Source organism: Gobius niger (genome assembly GCF_951799975.1).
Source record: "Gobius niger genome assembly, chromosome: 3".
Taxonomy (NCBI): domain Eukaryota; kingdom Metazoa; phylum Chordata; class Actinopteri; order Gobiiformes; family Gobiidae; genus Gobius; species Gobius niger.
Window position 1 is genome coordinate 25,652,619 of NC_136854.1, and position 21,818 is coordinate 25,674,436.

General features: G+C 40.5%; 2 protein-coding genes and 1 pseudogene across 3 annotated transcripts in view; 2 read left to right on the top strand and 1 right to left on the bottom strand.

Moving 5' to 3' along the window:
• The window catches only part of LOC306961059 (cytoplasmic phosphatidylinositol transfer protein 1-like), a 50,300-nt pseudogene extending 42,926 nt beyond the window's left edge, over positions 1–7,374 (top strand). The window contains exons 6-10 of the transcript XR_013794272.1: positions 2,093–2,188; positions 2,444–2,599; positions 2,803–2,866; positions 3,523–3,662; positions 4,007–7,374. The product of XR_013794272.1 is annotated as a cytoplasmic phosphatidylinositol transfer protein 1-like (transcript). The remainder of the gene's footprint in view (positions 1–2,092; positions 2,189–2,443; positions 2,600–2,802; positions 2,867–3,522; positions 3,663–4,006) is intronic.
• A 1,641-nt stretch (positions 7,375–9,015) lies between these two features.
• Positions 9,016–17,886, bottom strand: vwa10.2 (von Willebrand factor A domain containing 10, tandem duplicate 2). The gene is made up of 18 exons (XM_079553600.1): positions 17,799–17,886; positions 17,400–17,611; positions 15,691–15,892; positions 15,528–15,613; positions 15,168–15,261; positions 14,802–14,930; positions 14,526–14,712; positions 14,268–14,437; positions 14,073–14,185; positions 13,850–13,966; positions 13,447–13,659; positions 12,455–12,590; positions 12,228–12,380; positions 11,981–12,073; positions 11,653–11,759; positions 11,411–11,575; positions 10,645–10,959; positions 9,016–9,493 (listed from the first exon to the last, which is right to left on the bottom strand). Exons 2-18 carry the CDS (start codon positions 17,595–17,597, stop codon positions 9,059–9,061), a joined length of 2,913 nt encoding a protein of 970 aa, XP_079409726.1. The 5' UTR covers positions 17,598–17,611; positions 17,799–17,886; the 3' UTR covers positions 9,016–9,058.
• Positions 17,887–19,768: 1,882 nt separating this feature from the next.
• LOC306961060 (GPI-linked NAD(P)(+)--arginine ADP-ribosyltransferase 1-like) lies at positions 19,769–20,885 on the top strand (the record flags this gene model as incomplete). Its single annotated transcript, XM_079553671.1, has 2 exons — positions 19,769–19,813; positions 20,121–20,885. The coding sequence occupies 2 exons, from the start codon at positions 19,769–19,771 to the stop codon at positions 20,883–20,885; spliced, it is 810 nt and encodes a 269-aa protein (XP_079409797.1).
• Between the last annotated feature and the right edge of the window lie 933 nt (positions 20,886–21,818).

Here is a 21,818-nt window from a genome sequence, read left to right on the forward strand (position 1 = left end):
GTATTTATCAGGGCTATGCAGTCTTCTTTTCCAGTTTTTGTATAGCACATATGATACTCCAATCAAAGATGTAGCCCAAAAGCAATAGACTTTTTCAACATTTGTTTTTACAACAACAACTTTTGAATGGTGTGTGAGTGAGTGATCGGTCAGAGATGGTGCAGATGGGCAGCCTTCTATTATTTGTCAATGTTTATTTACAACAGACTTTTACTGCGGTTGCTTTAAAATGTAGGGAGCAAACTGGTTGCATTTACATAATGTTTTAGATTGAGCTTTTTGTGCGGCGTGTTCTTTAAGTCACTCACTAAACACAAGTGTCAATTCAGACTTCAGGGGAGTATTGTGAAATAAAGGAGCTGGAATTACACAGCCGACCTCGAACAGCTTTGACAAATTACCAAATACGATGAGGTGTGAATTCGTCTTGTAATGTAATGAAAAAGTGTTATGTAAATAGTAGAAATAGTGGCTTTGGTGCATTTATTTACCTAGGCAATAAGCCTGTAATAAAAACAGGTTAAAAGAGGCACATGGGTAAAGATAAAAAAGATTTACAGGAACGTTGTACAAGCCCAATTTGATAAGTTTATACTCATTATATACATAATGATGAAGCAGATATTTTTTGCTTCCTATTTCATAAACTTAAAATGAATTATGAGACATATAAAAGATCAAACAAAGATGCAGGCTAGTTCCAGCTGCATTTGACGAAAAGAAAACGATGCAGCGTTGTAATAATGACAGGATTAATAAAGATTTGATGGAGAAAGCTGAACACATAAGTCTATATACTGTCTCACCTTGAGCTGAGATGGAGTGTTGCTGTGGTCAAGGGAATGTCCATGTCAGATCTAAAGGCACACTGTACTGTATGTGTTGATATCATTTTGATAATTGTCAATTCGGTAATATATTTTGCTTTGTGCTGCATTTAGTTTTCATTATAGTCTTGTACTTTTCCACCATCCTCTCCTCCCCTCTGTCCCTCTTTATTCACACTTCTCCTCGCTCAGCACTCTCCTCTGCCCCTCAGCACACACACACTTTACTTACCCACAATCCCCCCCTCCCTCAAGACTTATCTGTCGTTTGTCAGCGTTTACCTCCTCCACTTGTGCCCCTCAGCTCCTCTCTCTCCAGCTCTCTCGACTCGCTCTTTCAGCTTGCTGCTCTTATAGGCGCAGACATGCCACCACACATGACTTCAGTGCTGTGAACCACACTCCCTGCATGGGAAAAGCAATATATTCAGGGGTTGTTCACAGAATGTTGTAGCTGCGTCAAAGTATTTAATTAACTTGTTTCTCTCAGGGATGAGTTTATAAGCACGTTTCACAACTTCCGTGGTGTAAAACGTGGCTTTACTGTCAACGCTAACAACAACTAGTCTGTAGGTGCACAATCAAAACAAAGGCTTTATGAAGGTTTTGGAAATGAAGTTTTATTCCCCTCTAATTTGCTTTCTTAATCCATTAAAAAATAAATTAATAAAATCCCACTTTCCTTATGTTGAATTATTCCGATACATTGTTTACCTGTATGTCATGAGTAGCGTACAATAACATTTTCATTTACCTTGAGTTAAATCTACTCACTAATTATCCCTTTTATTATTATCCCATATTATGTATGTGTTGACAAGGTCAGACAATACCGTCCTGAAATCTTCAGTTTAACACAAACTATTACTCTGTCAAAACAGCTGATAAAAATGCAGCCTAATGCTTATCTCCGTGAGCATGCCTTTGGTTTAACAGTCAGCGCTTCATAAATCTAGTGCCTGTGACACGGCTACAGGAGCACATGGGGGCTGTGTCCTTGACGCTGTACATTGGAAGTGTATATTCCAAATAATTGCCTGGCATTATTCCTAGTTTATTACGTGACACAGGTTTTAGTGATGTAGTAATGGATTTTTAATTGTAAATATAGCTGGACATTTTTCACACCATAAAGGCTCTGTGTATTTCAAGTGTACTTTAGGCAGAGGACACGCATGGATATAGAGTGCCCTCTACTGGATGTAAAGAATACATGCTGTTGATGCTTGAATGTGTTGACAAATGAATCTTTCTGTTTTTCTCAGATCTTCGACACAGAGCTTAAGGACCAAGAAAGGGAGATTTGTTTTGTAGACATTGTATATGATGAGATTCCTGAGCGCTACTACAAAGATTCGGAGGTGAGTGTGTATATATATATCTGCCTATCCTGTCTATGCCACGTTCCAGGGAATTAAGCAGGTTCTCAGTCACGCAGGAGAAAATATATTGTAAAATTAATAATAAAGTAAAATAAGTAAAATACATCTGAAATAAGACTGTTCTAAAGACATTTTGTATTTCTAAAGTTTGATTTTACAACTTGGCCAAAGGAAAAGATTTTTGTTTGTTGTTTTTTTGTGTGTGGCATTGTTTCTCCATCTTCTTCTTTGTAGGATTTGCGATACTTCAAATCAGAGAAGACGTCGCGAGGAATGCTGCAGGAGGGCTGGAGGGACAGCCAGGATCCCATCATGTGTTCTTATAAACTGGTCACTGTCAAGTTTGAAGTGTGGGGTCTGCAGACACGAGTGGAGCAGTTTGTGCACAAGGTCAGGCCATTCTCTTATTTTCTCTCTCTTCTTTTTCTTTGTTTTGTGATTCTCTTTTTGTTTATTTTTTATTTTGATAACATTTATGGCAACAAATACACAAATAAGCGTGACAAAAAGTAATGACATACAATCTAATGCTTCCACTTGAGCTTCAGGGATATTTGTAGCTGTAATAATAATAAGTGTGTTCTCCTATGCAGGTGGTAAGGGATGTATTGCTTCTGGGGCACAGACAGGCCTTTGCGTGGGTTGACGAATGGATTGGTAAGTACTTTAGGAAATAATAGTTAATATGTAATGTTTTAGAATCATTGCTCAGCATGGAAACACTTATTTTGTTGTACTGCGTCTAACAATGTCACCCTCACCTTTGTGGAGCATGATTGTGATTCTTTCATTGCTATTCACACTTGTGTTTGTTGAAATTGAGATGCAAGAGATTTTTACAAGCATGGTTTGCACCTCAGAATGAAAAAGCACGACACCTCGTTGCCAGTGGTGGTTACTAGTTTGCACCTATAGATGCTGAGACTTACTATGTTATAGCTTTAGAGCTTGAGCCAAGATCACATCAGCCACTCCTCTTTTTCTTGCTCCAAATCACTCTATCTCCCCTTGCTTGCCAACTGGTGATGTACTGCACACCTCTAACGCTAGATTAAAACTCTTTATCTATTCTTTTTCTTTGGGCACCAATCACATTGCTACTTGTTTCCTGATTCAAGGAGGTGGCTATTCTGTAACAGTTTGCTCTTACTAATGTGGCTTGGGCTTGTCATTCACCTTTCTAAATACCTCCAGTCCTTCTCATGCATGGAACAACCCTGGTTGTAAGCCAACCTTTTCCTTTAAAAAAAAAAAGAAAAAAAGAAAAGATTTCCGAATTTCAAACCCCATGCCGCCCCTGCCCATTCTTCCAGATATGACTTTGGATGACGTACGGGATTACGAGAGACAAATGCATGAGAAAACCAACATTAAAGTTTGCCTTGAGCAGCAAGAGCATTCCACTCCAAACTCATCTTCACTGGATGAAATAGAGATCCATGACAAAGCAAGCGTATGTCCTTTCATTTTGTCTTTATCTCCATTACGCCGCCTCTTATCTCTTTTGATTCTTTGATTCTTGTTTGCGATATTAGTTATAGTTGACTGTTAATAAGTGATGTGACAGTGATGTCATTCTCTTACCCCACAACAGTTACATACAAAGAGTTGAACATGTCTCCTAATTAGAACACTTTCCTGTAGTAGAAGTAAGGCTTGTGACTGGATTGATATGGTTAGACTAAAATCGGATTTTAAAACATTAAAGTCATATTGAATACATCATATTTTTTGGGGGGAAATTGAATTGTAAATGTGAAATTACTAAAAGGCTAAAGTTTTATCTTTCCATCCTAGACATGACAATGGATGAGGTCAGAGAGTTTGAGCGCACTATCCAGGAGGCCACCAACCAGAAAATTGGGATGTTTCCACCGTCGATCTCAATCAGTGAAAGTCCTTTGTCGTCCTGTGCCCTGACTGGCCCAGCCAGTGCCCCCTCCACCCCCATGTGCACAGATGCACCAGAGTCGCTCTCTGTGCCCAAAGACCGACCGCGCAAAAAGTCGGCTCCAGAAACTCTGACCCTGCCTGAACCTGTCCCCTCTGGTGTTCCTCAAGGCACTGCTCCGGCTCCCAACTCCGTTTCAAACCATCTCGAGTCGACCACCGCTCCATCCTCAAGCAGCGATTTGGCTGAAATTGGAGAGTAAAAGCCTGAAGATGGCACTTCAACGTTAATTAGCTCTTTCTTCCGTAGCCACATGAGACTAACTTCCTAACACCAGTGCCCAAACACCTGTATTTCAGTTAACTCAATCACTCTTCATCAGTATCAATGAAACCATTGGCAGCTGTTAACCCTGCCACCCTGTTGTGGCGGACTTCCAATGTATTTTGTCTTAGTCTAGCCAACCATATTTTATTTAATTTAACATCCCTGATTATAGCTTTGAAGCTATTTAACTATGAAGTAGTTGCCTTATCGCCACATAGACAGTGGTATTATCACACATTTGCTGACAATGTGCCCAAATCTATGACTGTTAAGTATGGTACCTTTTCAGTCACTTGTCACTATATGACTATATGAAAACTGTGTTGAAGTTGGTGATACTAAATAGAGTAGGATATGATTGTACAGTAGACCTTGTGTTTGATGAATCATTGGAAAATACAGCCAAGTAACTTGTGATTTTTGCGATTTAAACCGACCTTCTGATCAGATTGCAATTTTAAACTGAATCATTGTGAAAAGATGCAACATTAGTACAATTCTTAAGAAATCCTCAGGTTTCCCAACTATCTGTCTTACATTTGGAAAGGCAGGGATATTAGTGTATCTTTTTTGCATTTTATACCTCTATAGTTATCTCAGTTCGGTCACAGTACCAGTCAAATTAACACTTTGAGTGTGTTGTGATCTAACATGGCCATTCAATTATATGAAGATCAAACCGTTCAAAAAATGTTTTACTGTGTTGCCTGACATGAATGCTGGGCTCTCAAGTGTTATGTGATGTCATTGTACAAAAATGGCCTAAATGATCACAAACCAGGAATAAGGCCATTCTGGGGAGCTTTATTATAACTTGTCCTTTAAGTATTGGATGGATACTTGATTTTCAGTGGCGAAAATACTGAAATCCTAACTCATAATTCACATTAACCATATAAATCGTTTGGGTAATATTGAAAAAACCAACTCCTTACAATAGTGTTGCATGGAATCCTTATCAAACGTATATTCCATGGTAATCTTGTACATACTATTATGGATGGATTATTGGTACAGAATACTTAGTGCAACAGTATGAAAAAGTGAATGCCAACTTGAAAGTTCTTATATATTTTGTCTAGCCTGATAGGAGTGTAAACTGAAGCGTAAGCATGCCCAGACAATATACTGTATTTTTAGGCCTAAACTCAACTCAGTGCCTCTGCATGCAACTGTGTAATAAAACATCCACATAGATGAGCCAAATCCCAATGCATTTAGTTCACGTTCAACTTTCTCAAAAATATTCCTCAAATCAATCACCGTTCGCCAAATGGTATCGACAAGCTGTCAATCAACAGGGCTAACCTCTACTTCTTTAGTTAGTGTAGTTGACACGTGTTCCTCCCAGTTGAACTTAACAAATGCAGTTTTGCACTTTTTCAACTCGTTTCCAGACACCTTATTTGACAATGAAGGAATGTGTTACCTTTACAGTTTTGTTGGACCAAAGTCCTATGTCACATCATAGCGACTTATTGAGAGTCTTGCCATACAGTTATTGTTGATAATTTGTACAGTTTCTCACATGATTTGCTTTAAACAAACCTGTAGCTATTTATCTGTAACTGTAGCTTTTTGTCATCACATGTATAATTTAGTCAATGATCCACATGCACCAATCAGGCACAACATTACAACTACTCACGGACGAAGCAAAGGGCATAGATGAGCTCTTCATCATGTCTTTGGGGCAGTGGGGAAGGACGGGGGTGGGGGGGTGGGGTAACATATACTATTAGGCAGCAAGAGAACTTTCTCCAAAAGTGCAACCAGTGTTCTAATCTCAGAGAAACTACGGTAGTAATCAATCTGACAGCACTTTAAGTTTCAGCACAGAAATAGCGTGGTAACAGGAAGGAAATGGGCTTGGTTGCAAAATGTGATGTTCTCACGGTAACATGATTATCAATAACCCAGTTTGAAGAAAACATGGTGTTTCTTGGCAATGGGTGGACAGAGGACTGCCAAATACATGATCTCCCGCTATCCTGAGTTACCATTTTCCTCCTGTTTACCATCATGCTATTGCTGCACTGTAAAGTGAAGTGCAGCCATCGGCGAATTTATAGGAACGTGTCCGTTCAATTTGCATCACATTGTGTATGTTGATGCATTTATGGACATTAGGTAAGTGGTCATAATGTTATGCCTTCAGGTCTTCTACATTATGTTGAAAGTTACAGTTAAACATGGACCATATCTGTTGTCAGGAACACAGAGATCCAGGGAAACTTTCACTCTACCACGAGCTATTAACTTACAGTCATGCAAATTATCAAGCTGTGTAAAGTTTTAAGCTCTGCTCTGTTTAAAAGAGTAACACATGGGGTATTGTAAATACTGTTTGGGGTATTGATTCTATAGTAGGTTTCTTACTATGAAACTTGACGTGACATGAATGTGTGCAAGACTTTAAGAAGGAACTTAATCGAAGGGTATTGGTGTAGAATGAAGTGTGTGTATCTATGAAGTTTGGTTATTTTTAAACCTCCTCGCATTGTAGTGGTACACTTTTGACGCTGGTGACATTGCAGGGCAAAATCCTTTGTGTTGGTTGTGTTTCTAAAAGCTATTCTTTCCAGTGAGGTGACTGGTCTCAATGTTTACTGGTTAATTGGGAAACAATCGGGTTTTTAAATTCCTGTTTTGTAGTTTATGATTCTGTGGTTGCTTGTGTTGTTAAAAATGACCAATTGATTACCTTATGTTACAATAAAATGACCAAGATTTGCCCCTTATCTTACCAAGGCTGTTGCTTTGCTGGATCTTGTCATGTAAAATGTCTGCTTGGTGAAACAGGTCCTCAAAAGTGCCATTCTTGTTTGGCTGCTGGATGCTGTCCTGGGTTCTTCCACAGAGTATTGATTATATTTTTATTGCCCCTTTTGTTGTTTGTGTTATGTTTTTTGGAAATGGATAAATAAAACTTTACTAGGTATTCAAACACGTGTCTTTTTTAATTCACCTTTAAATGCACTGATCACAAATGTGCTAATCTTTATTTAAAAAAACAAACAAAAAGCCCAACCCTTGTTTGTATCACAGAGTAATTAATCAGAAAAGTCAACTTAAAAATCACTATCGTCATCGTCATATCTCTAAACTTTAAATAAAGCCTTATCTTGCCACAAGTGTTGAACGTATCACAAAAGTAACGAGTTACAAAAATATACGGGAATATATTAGTCATTACAACTAAAGTTACAAGAGCATTCAAATGTATGAACAAAAAAATGCCAAACTCCCCCAAAATAAAGTGTAGCATGCCAAGTCAAGTAGGACACCGGTGCATAAGATCTGCAGTTGCGTGTTGTTAATGAGAATGGGGGAAAGCAAAGGAAAAGGAAATCACTGAGTGCACTTTGGCTCAGTGGCATTATTATTATTTTCAGTTTATATTTTGCCAAAAGTAACTTAAAAGTAACACAGAAGTAGGGGAGACTGGGGCTATTTGTCACACAGAGTCATTTGCCAAATTGCTTTTTATAGCCACACTAGAGGGCGCTGTACACTGGTACTGATATATAATATGTGTATTGGTATTCCTCTTCTCTTCCAATAATCATTTTCTCATTTGGACTAAAGAAGGTTTACTTCGCACATCTCTTTGTTTTAAACAGGTGCGTAAGAGAAGGCATGGAGGCCAAATGTAGAAAAGGAACAATCTCTCGCACACTGTATACTTGCAACACCAGTGTTCTTTTATTAATGCAACGTTTCGGCCAGTGGCCTTCGTCAGGCACTGGCCGAAACGTTGCATTAATAAAAGAACACTGGTGTTGCAAGTATACAGTGTGCGAGAGATTTTCCCTTTCCTCATTTGGACTAATAAGACATGAGGAGAGGGCACATTTGAATTTTTATGCTTTTCCCCAAACTTTAATGTTTGGGTTATTTTTGTAGGGGGGGGCGTTCCTTTTGTTAGTGCCATACACAAAAGACACTGATCTGAAAGACAGAGATGCTACCTTTAATTGAGCCGTTTTAGAGCTAAAGCCATTAAACTGAGGGGTCATTTGTCACATGGGGTATAAATGGTGGGACATGTTTTTCTTGTGTGTCTGATATGTTTTTATGATCACTTTATTTTAATGTATTTTATAGAGACTGTATGTTTGGGTCATTTTAGTGAATTTGTACATTTTACACCTCATAGAGCATTTTGCAAAAATCAATCAATCAACAGTTTGTTCAAATGAGTGTCATGAACATATCTGTCATTACAACTGTTTTAAAACGTATTTTGTCCTTTTACCTCAAAAAGCAAAAAAGATTTATCAACCCCACGCCTTGTGACAACTTGCCCTGCATATGAGGCACATCGTCACAGTCGATTTTGTTGTGCTTGACGGCTAATAACTATTAATTTGAATATGATGGAAAAAACAGAGCGAGGTCTACTTCAAGTCAAGAGTTCAAGCTTTCATTTAATGCAGGTCTGACTCTTCGATTTTCTGTTGATGAGCAGCAAACTGTAGCAAAAAAAGTGTGACAAATAGCCCCGGTCTCCCCTAACTCAAAGTAGTGTAACTCAGCTACAATTTTGAAACAGTAATATGTAGTACAAACATATTACATTCACTAATATAAAATATATTACAATGTTTAAGTAACTTGCCCAACACAGCTTACCACCATAAGAAGGGCAGCAGCAGAGCGCACCATAGGGAGTGCCTGACACTGACTGAATGCAGCCCAAAGGCCGTAGAGTTTGCAGTGGTGTTGGCTGGGGCGGCTGTTGGGGCCGCTGTCGTCGCCGCTGCTTTGACCTGTCCTGTACACAACTGCACATTGCCCACTTTATCAACGATCCTCAGCTCTACACTTGGTGAACAGCAGGAGGCGCTGTAGCTGGCCACAGTGACGCTCACGCCTCCCGAGATCGACGTGCTGGTGTTGAGGGTCCCGTTGCCCTGGCGCACGGTCAAGCTGTCGATGCCCGTCCCGTTCGCGCCGTCGCTGATGTTTGCTATCAGGCCCCATTGAGAAGAGGAGCACACGGAAGACGAGCAGTTTCCGGTCGTGCTGACCACTTCACACACCGGCCGCGTCACATCGGTCACCTGTTAAAGTCAAGGTAATGTAAAAATGTATATGATCAGGGCCGTCTTTAGTTTTCTGGAGCCCCGGGCAAAGTTCTGGAGGACTTTATTAAATCAAGAATTTTTACACACACGCACGCACGCACGCACGCACGCACGCACGCACGCACGCACACACACACACACACACACACACACACACACACACACACACACACACACACACACACAGAGATGACTGTATATCCATCTTAAAAGTCAAAACAAATGCAGGACTTTTTATGGATTCGGACTCATTTGCAAAATATTTTCTGCTCAGATGTTTAGCCTTTGTTGGCCCCTTATGGGACTTTCGGCCCTACACTTAAAGGAATAGGCCACCGTTTTTACATACTGAGATATGTTCTTACCTTAGCTTTGACGAGTTCTTTAGGACCTGTCTGATCTTCACCCGTGCCTTCAGTCACATAAACACAGCGCAGACGGCGTTAGCATTTAGCCTCTCCCCCTCTCCACTATAGCTCCAAAACAGGTCAAGATAGAAGCTACCAAGCTCTTCCACGTTTTCCCTATTTAAATATGGTTACGTGAAGTGTTACACTACAAAGTATAATTACACAAAATTAAACAATGTGGATTTTCTAAGCGGATAAAAGGAGGGACTAAATTGTAAGGCTTAATAATTCCAGGAGTAATTTGGCATCCGCACAGTAAAGTGAAGATTACTGCGCGGATATCGAACTACTCCTGGTATTATTACGCCTTACAATATAGTTCATTATACTTTGTAGTGTAACGCCGTCTGCGCTGTGTTTACGTGACTGAAGGCACGGGTGAAGACCAGACAGGTCCTAAAGAACTCGTCAAAGCTAAGGTAAGAACATATCTCAGTATGTAAAAACGGTGGCCTATTCCTTTAAAGGTGCTTAATGAACTTTTTGTGTGGAAAAAAAATCCTAAATCTTTTAGTAGTGCGTATTTTACCTTTTAGTGACCCAGCAGCTGTATGAGTGGTCAGCATTGCGCCTTTACTTTCCAGCACAGTAACCTCTATGATGGTAGAGGATACTTATTTTTCAAGTATCCAATATGTTTCTGGTCAGCAGTGAAAACCAATACCCGAAAAAGTTCCATAATGCACCCTTATGGATAGATGGACATATTGCTCTTACCTTTGCCGTCACTGAAAAGCGCAGCACGGTATAGTTGATGTCAGTTGCCGCAGAGTTTTGCGCGGTGATGGTGAGCGTCACATCGGTGCCTGAAGAAGCGGAGGACGGGACAGTGAGGGAGACCGTCCCGTTGGCTCTGCCCCCACTCATGGTCACAGAGGAAGGAGAGGTGGAGGTGTAGCTACGGTCATTCTGGGCATTTACTGTGAACGTCCCGGAAGCATTTTGATTTACTGCACCATTGGACATAGAGGCCACAGTGAAGGGAACGGAGATGGAGGAGCCGGGTTCAATGGAGGTGCCGTTTACTTGAGCCTAAAACAGCATGAAAAATAGATGATTGAAAAAGCACAGGCTGATGTGTCAGTTGGCAGAGCAAAAAGTAACAGCTCAATCTCACACATCTCATTGTATATAGGTGTTGTGTCCTTGGGCAGGGCACCTCACATCAGTGTCTGTGTACCCTGCTCAATGAATGTGTGTGTGAATCAGTAAATGGTTTATACACACACTCTTGATGTAACACACTTTGAGTGCACTGTAGAGGTCGGAAAGTACAGTGTGTTCTCGCCCTCGCTAGTTTCGCATGTGACATTTCAAATTAAAAGTCCAGTGTTCACAGATATTTCATGTTTTATAATTTCAAATAACAAAGGGGTCCATTTCATGACATCAGTGGGTGCAATACAGCTTTGAACTCTGGAGAAGAGCACAGTTTGCGTTCCACAAGAAGCATTTCCATTTTGAAATAAATGTTTAAGCTTACTGTGACTGAGATGCTGGATGGTTTGATCTGAGTGGATGCTTGTCTCTGAAAGCCATTTGTTGTTGTTGACCTGGAGCTGGTACTGTCCCCTCCTTTAATACGAAGCACAAAGTCTCCCGCTGGGATGTCCGTAAATGTCACAAGAATGTTCCCATCATCTTGTGGCTGTGAATAGAACCAAATATGTTTATACTGAATGTATTTTGAGATTTGAATGTTTATTCTTAAATAACTGGAGATACCAGCAGTGTCCCGTTGACCTCAGTGGGCCCAGAACTGTCGTACAGTGTGACCTCTGTGATTTTCACGGCGTCACTTGTAACAGTCACCAACACCGTAGCATTACCCCCTGTAAAAAAACAAAAACGAACAAGACAAGCCTTTAAAAGGATGAGTATGGAAATCTAGCCATGTGGTATGGTTATTAGACAGAAACACTGAGGGGAAACGGGACAAGTGACCAAAATGTGGAGGATGGATTAGCGGGATCACTTTTGGAACGTTTCAGAGATAAAATGAAAGTGGCATCAAAGAGGAGATTCATAAATACAGTGAGACAACACTTTATACCAGTGAGTGGTCGTCCCTCCTTCAAACTGTAGTCTCCATGAGTTCCTTCATGAGGTTCAACCAAGTTATAGATGAAGTTCACTGAGCTTTGACCTGATGACACAACGACACACCTGTTTGTACCGCCCTTATTACAATGATAGAAACACTGCTAACTATTGACTGAATTGAGTTTATTGTACAGATTATTTGTCTTTCAGAGCGAGTTCTCTTATGTTACTGACCCACTTTCTCAACAGTTACTGACCTATGACCTTGACCGAGTATGGGTCGTTGGAGTTGACATCAATTTCCCACAATCCCGTTTGGTTGTCGCCGTTGAGGCTCAGGCGGCGGAGGTTTCCTGCCGTAGTCATTGATGCCAGAGATCCACTGGACACACTCGAACTCTGAGAGGCACCTATGAATCAGACCACATTAACATTTTGTTCTATTGTCAAATACTCAACGATATGAAAAAAAAAAAAAACTTACCTGAGGGGCTGGATATATTAAAAGTGAGGGATGAGGTGCCAGTGATGTAGATCGTCATGTTCTTTATCGACCCGTCCACAGTGAAGTTAAATTTGTCTGGCTTTCCTGGATTACTCACCACTTGGAAGACATTCACCTGCAACAACAGAGTTCAGTGTTTAATGACTCACATTTTTACTGTTAATTTAGTAATGTAAACCTTAGTACAATGAAAGAAATAATAGCAAAGAATGAAAAGTTTTCATGCGCCGTCTTTTTACAATTATTCAAATAGTTTTCCTTAAGCACAGTCGATTACGTACAGTAGATTGATCACTTTAGTGCACTAATATTTAAAGGGGGGGATATTATGCAAAATTGACTTTTTCAAGCTTTACATCATGTTATTATGTCATTCCCTCATTAAAAACATGCCTGAAGTGTTGCCTTGGCACATTCACGTATTTTTGAGTAATCTGTAAAAACTCTGATGGCAGCCATTTTAGGGATATGTTTGCCCGAGTCCTCCTAGGAACGCCCCCACCTCCTGGAGACGCCTCCGAGCTTTCGTCACCAGCCGAGTAACCAACCACTGCTCCTCACTGATGCCACAGACAGCGTGTGGAGGGGGCGTGTCGGAAAGGGTCAGAGGTTCTTAAAGAGACAGAGGCCCATTTCAAGACATTTGCTACAGCCATTTTGAGAGAGCAATTTTATACAAGGCAGTTATTCTAACAGAAGGTTTCGTCATCATTGTAGTGTCCTATAGACTGGTGCTATGTGATTGAATAAAAGCATAATACCCCCTCTTTAATTCTTAAGGGGCCGGTTTAGTTGAATGGGTCTTAGTTAATCGCATTTTTGTGCTGTATATTTCTCATATATTTTAAAATTGCAAAGCTATGTTTTCTCCATTCATACAAAATTGTTGTTTTCTTGGTCAAAATGTTGTCTGTGAATAAAAAGGGGAACAATGAAGTTTTGTTGATTCTGCAAAAGGCGTTGTAGCTCACCACTGCGCTGGTGGACGAGTCCTCTATGACTGTCGTGGCTGCAGACAGGCCAGCCTTGGTGACCTCGATGGCCTGTCCCCCTGATGCTCTGGCCAGGTCTCGGTACAGCTGAGCGTCTGCCTGGTTCATGGCTCGGGAAATTCCTTGTGACCGTTGGCCCGGCACACTCCTGCGCCTCCGCGAGTCCAATACGTCCGTCAGCATGAATGTCACCTAGTAAAGGGGAAACAATAGAAATCTAGGTCACTTTACAACGCAATGTGAAATCGTAATCATAATTTAACTTTGTCAATGCTTGAATAAGCGTTATTATCGCCGTCTGAATGTGTTCAACTGTGTTCATCAAAGAAAGTTGTAAAATAAGATGAATCTGCAAACGCAATGTTAGAATGTAGGTCATTACCACAGACTTAGTGCTCTCAATCAAAGCACTGACGGTGCTTTTCAAATACGCGTCTTTAGCAGGAGCATCGGTGAAGACAAAGATCTCAGACGAAGGGGGTGCAGCCGTCAAAGCAAGCTGTCGATAAAGTTGTGGTTGAAGAAAAGTTTCAACAAATCATATTTGTACAGAGAGAATTAAATTGGACAATATTTCTGCTTTTGTCGCTGTTGTAGAAACACACCTGTAGTCCCGACAAACACATCTCAGGGATGTCTCCACCTCCACTGGCAGACAGCTTATTGATTTCTGCTTTGAACTTGTCTGCATCTGTAGTCAGAACCAGGGGTCCTACCGCTGTATGTGTCACACAAAGGCAGTTTAGGTTCAGTTATATATTATGTTGGGAACTTTATGGGGAAATACAAGACTGTCATACATGGGTCATTGAAGGGCACTAGTATATAAGCGGAAGGTTCCTGTTGGGTTCCTTTTTTTCTGTCGATAATTTCAAAAGACACTCGCTTCGCTTCTGCAATGTCATCAGACATGCTTCCAGTGGTGTCAATAACAAAGCACAGCACAGTGGACTGTGAGAGACCCATCAGCCTGCAACAAAAAAACAAATTACCAATACTTACCATTTTACCATCATTACTTATATATACAATAACCTTTTGTAAAGAAGGTTTTCAACCTGAGAAAATTTGTGTCTCCCACAGCCAGCCTGATGTCCTCTAGCAGCTCAACAGTGGCATTCACAGCTAGATCTGCAGCCTGTTGATGAAGAGGGCCATGACTGGAGCTCACTGTGTCCTTACTGATGCCTCCTATGGGGTCTCTTTTGCTGGTTTTGTCAAAGGATCCTCCATGACTGCATTTACCTTCAACCCAGCATGGAAGAAAACATAACACTTAACTACAGTATATTAATAGTAGGGGCAAAAACTCAAAAACAAAAATGATTAGATACCGGCAGGTTTTTCAGAAGAGAAGATGTTGAAGTATCCGGAGGTGAGCAGGCCCTGTTGCAGCAGGTCAGGTAAGAGGTTGTTTGCACAATCTCCATTTGTGCAGTTGCGACATGTCGCTACATCTGGGCCTACAAATACAATTACAAATGAGATATTCAGGCTACACTGGTTTTCATTTGATTTATGCTAGCATGTTGATGTAAGGAAGTATTTGAGTTTACTGGTCTCTGTTGACCTGCTGGGCATGAACGATGAAAGATGTTGGAACAATGTGGCCAATCAGACACGGTGACATTCTTTGTTACCCACTTACATTCATCAGAAACAACCCAACCCATTGTAAAACATGAGGATTTACTTTGTACCTGCCAGGTTTGTCATGTTCTGGTCAGGGGTGATGAGAGCACTGTAGGGAGAAGTATTTCCCAGCTCCACCCAGTTACTGTGGCTGTAGAAGTCCTTCAGAAATAACAAGATATTCTCACAATGCAGACAAGTACAGTTTGTTCAAAAAATACTGCATAGTAAATAAAAAACACGCACATCTGAGTCACTCTAACGGACAGCACAATAGCTGCTCAATAGTGGTAGCAAAAGTGTTATGAGTGGTCAATGAAGGTAGAAAAACAGCATGATCGACACTGAGGCCAATTTCTATTTACCATTCAATTTAAAATCAATAGTAGATCCCTTTTCACTCATGAGGGTATTACAACTAGAATTACCTGAAGACTGTGACAGGCCTGTCCCAAAGTAAGCCGCCCAGCCATGTAGTTCTCCAGCTTCACACTGGCTTTCACAGCAGCTACATCTGTTCACATAAAACAGATACAAGAAGTAGGTACACAATTTGCATGATTTCGATTTCTGCTGTGTATTTCTATGAACCTGTAGTGAGGACCTCTCTGCCTCCCTTGAACGTTTCATCGTCGAAGTGGTGCTCCTCGCTGAGCGCATAGACCACGTCGACCAGCGCGTTACTGAAGTACATGGTGGCTATGGACGTGTGGAACCTGACTGTGGACAGCACCAATGTGGAGTTTCCTGAGCAGGCCGACTGCACTTTCTCCACTGTCAGTGCATTGTCAATCTGATTAAAAAAAAAAAAAAGTTTGTTTCCCCCTAGTTTTAACTATACTTCACCTCTCAAAAAAGACAATTTCCATTTCAGTGTGTTTGGGTGTGGTTTATCGACGAGTGAAATAACCTATGACTGACAAATGAGGAAGTGATGGCCTTCAGACGAAACAGTGATGTCTAATATTGTTTTGAAATTTCTGTAATGAGTTATTGTTGTGAAGCGCTTTGAGTGCCTGATGTAGGTGGAAAAGCATGATATATGTTGAGGCCATTTACTAACTAATATAGTAATCAATGATTGTTAATATGCATGGATTTTAACATAGATTTTAAACCCCCACTTGAACCAAGCACATTTTCTCTAGTTTGGCTTGACCCAAATCTGAAAAGCTTCTTGAAAGAAGCGTCAAAATGCAACAATAGAGTGACAAAAACGTGACGAAAAAGTGACAAAAATGTGTGCTAAAAACGCCACAAAAACATTACAATAGAGCAACAGAAAAGTGACAAAAAGCAGTGACAATGTTTCGAAAAGGTGACAAAAACACAAGAAAAAAGCAATAGAAAGAAATGTCAAAGTGATGACGTGAGGAAAAAGATCCATTTAGATCAGTTTTGTAGGTCTTAGCTTTCAAACGAGGCGTTATACTGGCCTATAGTGTTTTTTGGGTAAACACTTGGGTAAAGCTGAACTGGAGAAAATGCACTTGGTTCAGGCGGGTGTCAAGAGGTTAAAAGACTGTAACTAATTCAAAATGGTTCTTTAGTTATACATCTTTTCTCTTGTATGGTCCTCAGTCTGCTCATTTAATATAAAAATATTAATATTAAAATGAGCATTTTAATATTAAAATGAGCATACGTTGATAACTTGAAGATGCACTATGCAACTTTTTAGGTGAAACAAAAAATCTTCATATTTGTGCGCATTTGACCTTTTAGTGACTCGGTGGCTTCATGGGTGCAGCATGGCAACTTTGCTTTCCCTCACAGTGGCCTCTATGACGCTCCAGGATTAATTGTTTTTAAGGGTTCGTAACAATTGCTTCTGGAGCGTCATAAAGTCCACTGTGACGGGAAGCAAAGGTGCCGTGTTGCACCCATAAAGCCACTGAGTTACTAAAAGGTCAAATACATGCAAATATCAAGACTTTTTTTTTTCACATAAAAGGCTGCATAGTACACCTTTAAGATTGGATACTTTTAAGTTGTCTCACTGTCGTTCAGGAATGTTCAATTGTAGAAGAGATTTTCAAACATCAACCGAGTCGACGACATATGAAAATCTCTGCAACACCTCATATTTGGCATGAATTGACTTGCGGAATACTGTAATCATCAGTCATCAGTCGTTGTACTCATCCAACGGAAATATAGCGTATTCCTCAGTTATGCAATCCTCTTAATACAATTAACAAACAGTGAAAAAAGCAGAAGAGGTATAACATTACATATCCACTAATACACTGGATTTAAGGATTAAAAGGACAGTAAAATGATGATGATGTTAAACTTACCACAAGGCTGAAAGGCCGACCCTCGGATGCCGCGATGTCTCTGCACACCTCTGCTGTCTTTCTCAGGATGGCCTGCCTGGTGATGACCCGGTGAGTGGTGGAGTTCCCGTTCAGAACGAAGAGGGGCTGGAAGCTGTGACCGCTGCCCCACAAACTCAAGACCGCTACTAGGAACACTAGGGACCTGCTGGGGGCCATTGTGTAGGAGAGGCCTGAAGAAGTAGAAGAAGAAGCTGGACTGGAATGAATCTGGTATAAAAGGTCAGATATAAGTGGAATTAAGTGGAATCTTTAATCTGTTTTTTTTTACTCATACCATCAAGGATTTCTAAATCATCAAAAAAATAGCATCTCTTGATAATCTCGATGATAGATTGGTAATATTTAGGTTGTGCGTACCTGCGTGTGCTGATCTGGGACGACTCTTCTGCTGCTGTTGTCTGAGAAAGTGCAGTGTCTTATAAAAGTGCGTCTTTGTTCCTGTCCCTCATCACTCATTGGTTGAGCAATAACACTGATAAATACACAGCCACTGACAAGACTCATGACGCACTGGATCGGACCTCATGTTATGCATATGTTGCAGTTCTGTTTCCTTAATATTGCATTATTCAAAAGGTAATTTAAAGGTCAGGTGATATTTAAGGAATATGAAAAATGAAGAGGCAAATAATTGTGTGGGGAAAAAAAAAAAAAAAAAAAAAAAAAATTATATATATATATATATATATATATATATATATATATATATATATATATATATATATATATAAAATAAACTGCTTTTGTCTTTTCCCAGATATAAAACAATTCATTTATGTATGATCTTCAAAAAACTAAACATTTTGAGATTTTTTTTAATTTTTATTGAATCTATCCTCAGTTATTTGAGAAAAGTCCCACTGGAGATTCAGAATCTCAAGTAATGACCTCAGAGTGGACCCTATTGTACATGATTTAGCTGGTCCAAACTAAGCGAGAACTTGCAAACTCCGCAGAAAAATCTTCCCCCTAGTCCCTGCTGTGATTGTGCATTATCCCATCTTTAGTGCCCTTATTGTTTGTTGTGCAACACCACAAAATGTTGTTACCATGACTACAAGATAAGACAGAGATAGAAATGTTTGCGTGATTAAGTCTTGGGTGTGCTGCATTCTCTCCAGAAACAACAGAGTCAAGAAGATAAACTATTACTGTTGACTTTGTGACCAACCTGTCACACTCTGGAAAAAGAAGAAGCAGGGAGCCAGTGGAGTAACATGCCACTGAACATACTGCACTAATGGGGTGAGGCGTGGTCATCAAACAGTTCAGATCTTACTACTCATCGGTGATATTAGATTGAACCACATTAATCTCGCACCAGTTTTGAAGGGTCAATGGTACTAAAGTCGCACGTCACAGCAGGGTTAGCCTGCGTGTTTTCAAATGCCACATTCATCTGCTTGTCCCTCCACTTGCATATGTCAGCACATTTTCAATGAGGTTTTGCAAAAAAGGAATTTTGTGACATTTGGTAACTGTCAACTTACCGATTGTTTAGCTGCTGGATTTACTATCACTTCCCTTTGCATCTGTAACCAAGACATATTAGGCTGCAGCAAAATAAAAATGCAGTGTATGCTTTTAAAGAAAGATTCACGATAATGTTTTGTGCCAACTTTTGTGTGGAAAGTATACAATGCATGAACAATGCGCCGCTAAAGAAATAACTGGCTCAGCTTCATTTGAGGCCAACTAACTATTAAACTCCAGACAAGTGGTAAAGGTGATTGCTCATCATATAATTAGAATATCATGAAAAAGAGCATTTATTTTTGTAATTCAGGATTTTTGATGATTATGGCTTACTGTCCATTTTTAAAATACTAGGCTACACATATCTCACTTTGCATGTAGTGAGTCTATTAGTTTCACAGTTTAAGTTTAATAACAGAAATGAATACATTTTTAACGATATTAAAATTTTCACCTATAGCTACACACACACACACACACACACACACACACACACACACACACACACACACACACACACAATTGGAATTTAATATCGTTGCATCTTTAGGCAAGACACTTCGCACACCTTGCTTGTGTGAATGTCTAAATAACTGATTCATCAGTGGAGAGGCCATGAGCACAGAATTGCAGCCACATCTCTCTCAGTCAGCCATGGGCAGCCAACCATATAAAAGTAACCTATACACCACTGCGTGTGAGTTAATGCTGTGTGCGTTTAGAAGACACTTGCCCTCCAATCACATTTAAAACATAAAATCGCACTGTGTCATAGAACAGCTAAAGCTTGATTCAAAACTGCAGGTGGTGTTTGTTATTGTGGTTTTGGGAGCGGTGATCACTGATTGGAAATGACCTACAGCCCGTGCACTCTGCAGAAGTGCTTCGCTTTTAAGGTGAGTAAAAACAGCTGTCACCTTCATGGCTAACCTGAAGCCAGTTTTCATACAAAGTAGCCTGTCAGTGGAAGAGATTGAACAACATGTATTGATGGAAAAGTTCTTTTATTCTTTGTTGTTGACCTGCTCAACAAGAAGCATTGCCTAAGTCACTACTCTAAAAATACGGTTTGAAAGATGTGGCTCTTTGTGATATTACTACTGTCCCAAGCCACTCTGATGGGATTCACACAGGTAAATGTTGATTTGTCTGTATATCTAAATGGAGGCTATGAGACAAATTAAACTTTAACTTGTGATACAGAAACCGCCTCCACCGGGCTACTTCCAGCTGGACATGGCTCCTGAGGCTGTGGATGACATGTACAGCGGCTGCAGAGATGAGATGGAGTCCAAAGTTAGGAAGGAATACCTGCCAAATGAGAAAAACAAAGTGGGGAATAACTTCACCGTCGCCTGGCAGGAGGCCGAGAAACGCTACAACAAAATCTGGAAGCACAAAAGGGGCAAGAGACCATCATCATCATCATCCACGTCCCTTGGCAAAGAACAGATCATCTCCCTTTACGCGTACACTCTGGACGAGCCCAATGTTTATGTGGATTTTAACAATGCAGTGCGCACGCAGAGACCCAGGTACAAGAGCTCTTTTATATACCACGCACTTCATTTCTTCCTCACAGACGCCGTCCAGAAACTGAACGCGCGCAAAGCCAAGGCGGAGCGCTGCCTCACGGCCTACCGCAGGGTGAACAGCTACTTCAGACGAGATGTTCTCAACAGGCTCGTGCGCTTTGGCTCCTTCGCCTCCGCCTCCATGGGCTGGTATCAAAGCGCCGCGCGGTTTGGAGACAGAAGTTGTTTTGAGATCAACACGTGTTTTGGAGCAGACGTTTCCCTTTACTCTAAACTCGGAGAGGCAGAGAGAGAAGTGCTCGTGCCGCCTTATGAGGTTTTCAAAATAACAAAGGTGAAGAAACGAGCGGAGAGCAAGAGTCTGCCGTGCGAGGTGGTTTATGTGCTGAGGAGCATGGGCGTAGCTTCGAACCTGAATTGTGCACTATTCTGATGATTATGTGGGTGATTATTAAAAAATAACTGCTTGAAACATTATCCCTGTGCTAAATCTAATGATGCTGTAGTCTGTGTGTTATTGTTGCCCCCTCGAAATCACCAGGGAGAATCAGTTGGCTTTTCAAAGTTTATTTCGAGCTCAAATATTACAGAAAAGAAAAGGGTAAACATAGGTCCCCTGTGAACAAAGAATAAAATAGTTTAGCGTACTATGGATTAAGTTAAAATGGACAAACAGATAAAACGACACTTACACGTCCCAGATGTAACAAGGCTTAGGCCACGGCCCGACTACTGCGCCACAGCTTCTGCCCTGAGGCTGTGGGCCTAGCTCTTTTAAACTAGAATAAACAGGTCACGTGATGGACGCGCTTCCGGTTTCAATTATAAAAAGGCAGTGTTTAATTTAGCGAAAAGATTAATAAATACTGTTATTTACAGTGAACCATTTACCAACAATAAGAAAGCGCTTAAATACTTTGTCGAAAATGGGCTGACAACACCCTCCCCCACTAAAAATAATGTTAAGCCAACATTCCCTTAATCCTACTGGGGGGTCTGACTTGAACCATAAACTGTAGCAAATAAACACCTTGAAACACAACAATACTTCACAAAAGAGTCCAGGCTAAATGAATAGTGTCCGTTATCCAAGAGTCCTTTGGCACGGCGGTACGCGCAGGTTTAAAGGTCCATTTCCGTATTTGGGTAGATAGTCCGTTGAAGCATTGGTGGGCCCCAGAATCTTCAGAATTGACTCAAGGAAAATACCTCCTACCCAAGATTTTGTAGCAGCATAGCAAACCAACTTAACAAATAGCATGTACTACTTAAACCATAATTAAAGTACATTTACTACTATTGCACATATCTCTATTGCACACAAGCCACCTACTTTAAGGTGCAAAGTGCAAAGTGCAACTCAATT